Source organism: Belonocnema kinseyi, chromosome 1, assembly GCF_010883055.1.
Source record: "Belonocnema kinseyi isolate 2016_QV_RU_SX_M_011 chromosome 1, B_treatae_v1, whole genome shotgun sequence".
Classification (NCBI taxonomy): Eukaryota; Metazoa; Arthropoda; class Insecta; order Hymenoptera; family Cynipidae; genus Belonocnema; species Belonocnema kinseyi.
The window spans coordinates 95,665,540-95,668,081 of record NC_046657.1 but is presented as its reverse complement, the minus strand read 5'-3'; the positions used below and the strand labels follow the sequence as shown (position 1 = coordinate 95,668,081).

The 2,542-nt window shown below is 27.1% G+C and overlaps 1 protein-coding gene across 1 annotated transcript in view; it reads right to left on the bottom strand.

The window, feature by feature from the left end:
• Window positions 1-244, bottom strand: part of LOC117173300 (putative inorganic phosphate cotransporter) — a 48,431-nt gene extending 48,187 nt beyond the window's left edge. Inside the window, exon 1 of the mRNA XM_033361788.1 lies at window positions 129-244. Coding sequence (XP_033217679.1) covers window positions 129-186 — 58 coding nt within the window. The 5' untranslated portion in view covers window positions 187-244. The remainder of the gene's footprint in view (window positions 1-128) is intronic.
• Between the last annotated feature and the right edge of the window lie 2,298 nt (window positions 245-2,542).

Below are 2,542 nucleotides of genomic sequence, written 5' to 3'. Positions count from 1 at the left end.
AGGTTCTGCGTATTCATTTGAATATTTTATCCCAATAGAATCTTATTTCTTAAATAACTTAAGTACTTTATTTATTCGAAAAGTAATTTTTGAGAGAATTTTATTATTTTTACTATTTAAAAAAGTACCTGCAGGGACAGGAGACCCCTCCGAAGAGTTTGCTTCCTCCACTTTAGTCGCTGTCATTTTGCATCGAAACCTGATTTTTCAAAGCTTCACTCACTTATAAGTCGTGCCCCTCTTTTCCACAAGAACTGTGTCCCACTACTTTGCTTTGTTGATAATAATATGTCTAATCAGTCATACAGTCTGATGGAAATCAAATGGCTAAATAATAGGAAATTCAGTTCTAATCTATTTAAATTCAAAAAGTTTTCAAGAAATATAAAATTTTAAAGAGAACAAAATTTAAGAAATAATAACAGGAATAAAAAATCCGGGTCGTTTCCCGGTTCGCAAACATTTTTCACGGGCAATGAAATAAAAAATTCGAACTCGTAAGACTAAAATTTTTTTCATCTGATTTAATAAAAATTGAGCTGCATATCAGTTTCAGCAATTTTAAGCTAGAAATATTAATAATTGAACGATTACATTGTTATTATATACTGAACACTTCTTAAATTAAAAGCTACATTATTTTCATTTGAAATTGCTTAAAAACCATTAAAAAGCTACAAAATATTATTTCATTTTTTAAAATCTTTTTCAATAATCTCTTAACATTGATTTTTCAAAATAAAAAGTAATTTTCAATTGCCCTAGGGTTCTTAAGAAAGTCATTTTTATTCTTTTGAAGCCTTTTATCATTCTTAAAAGGCTCTTAAATTTTTCGTCCAGAATCTGAAAAAATTTATATTTTGTTTTTAATTAAGCCGTGGGCTATTTGCACCGAAATTTTGGTACGAACATCAGGATTTTGTCAGTATTCGTAGACACCTCGTTTAAATTATCTGAAATCATTTCAAATTTTTAATTACTTTTGAATAAAAAGTCTTTAATTGTGAATATATTATTTTGAAGTTATTTTAAAATTGGAAATAGGTTATAAGGTTTCAATCGGGCGTTTACATTTTTTTAACTACTTAGACTTTTTGACTGAAACACTTTTAATCTTTAACGTTAAATTCTTCAATTTTGAACTGATTCCGAATCGTCTTGTAAAATCAATTATTATTCACTTGTTAATCCTTTATTATGTTTAGTTCAATGTTAAAAATTATTATAATTTATATTCACATTTGATCAAATAAAAATGTTTTTCATCCAAAATTGTCGATGTCAAACGTTAATTTTGAATTTTTTAAGTCTTTAAAACTGCAATTTAAAATTCTCTAAATGAAAAATGTACGCCTAAAAATTAAAATCCGAAATTAAACGTTTTTAGGTGAAAGATTCTTGAATTGCGCATTGTGAACTGAATCATATCACAATTGAAAAAAATAAAACTTCAACTGATTATTAAAAAAACTGCCGATATCAAACTTAGGCAGACTTTTTTGTCTACAAATTTGTAAATTCCTGGTAAAAAAAATCATTCACCCTCATTTCCCGGTTTCCCGGTCCACCTGCCACCCTGAAATAGTAAGAATTTAAAAATATGGCACTAAACAGCTTGATTTTTGTTTTATTTTCTTAAATTTTGGCATTTTTTGCACAACTTGAATTTTCAAAATTGAAGGTATTACCAAAATTCGAAGTGGTATTTTCCGAAATTCATACGGCATCAAATTGTGAAATTTCCAAAACAGGACAGTTTGGGATTTTTCTCTTTTTAATTGAGGAATCTTTATAAATTTTCGGTCTCTTCAAAATTTAAATTTCGACGCTCCCATTTTTTTTTTCAAAATTAGGTTGTCACTATATTTGTACCCCTTCCAATTTTCATTTTCTGAAATTCATGTTTAACACAACACTTCAAACTATACCAAAATTTTTTTCTACCAAATATTAATTCTTACCAAATCTGAAGTTCTTAAAAATCAAATAATTTCCAGTTTTTATTTATGTGGCCTCTTCCAAAGTAGAATTTTAAAAAAAAATTAGTTGCTCGAAATTTTGATTCTCCAAATGTATGTATTTTCAAAAATTTTCAAGCTGGTATCCTTTTAAATTTGAATTAAATTTTGCACAATTTACACGCCCTAAGCTTATTACCACATTAATTTAGAGGCGATCCAAACATTGATTGCTTTAAAATTTTTATTTCAGAAATTTCATGTACAGCATTTTCTATCCTAAAAAATTGCGGGTGCCTTTTCAAAATTGAAGTGCTGTTCCAAATTTAATTTTACTTAAAATTTGGATTTTACCCTATAAATTTCAATGTTTATCAAATCCACTACTTTCAGATTCTTATTTTACAAAATTTGATCGCTTATAAATTAAAATTTTCTGAAATTCAAACGCTATCCAAATCGGAATTTTCGTGCTATTTACAAGTTTGCTTGTTCCAAAATTTAAATTTTCCAGAAACTTCCAAACTCCATCTTTTTGACATTTTAAAATACCAAAATCTCCTCATATGAAAGAAAAATCGAAA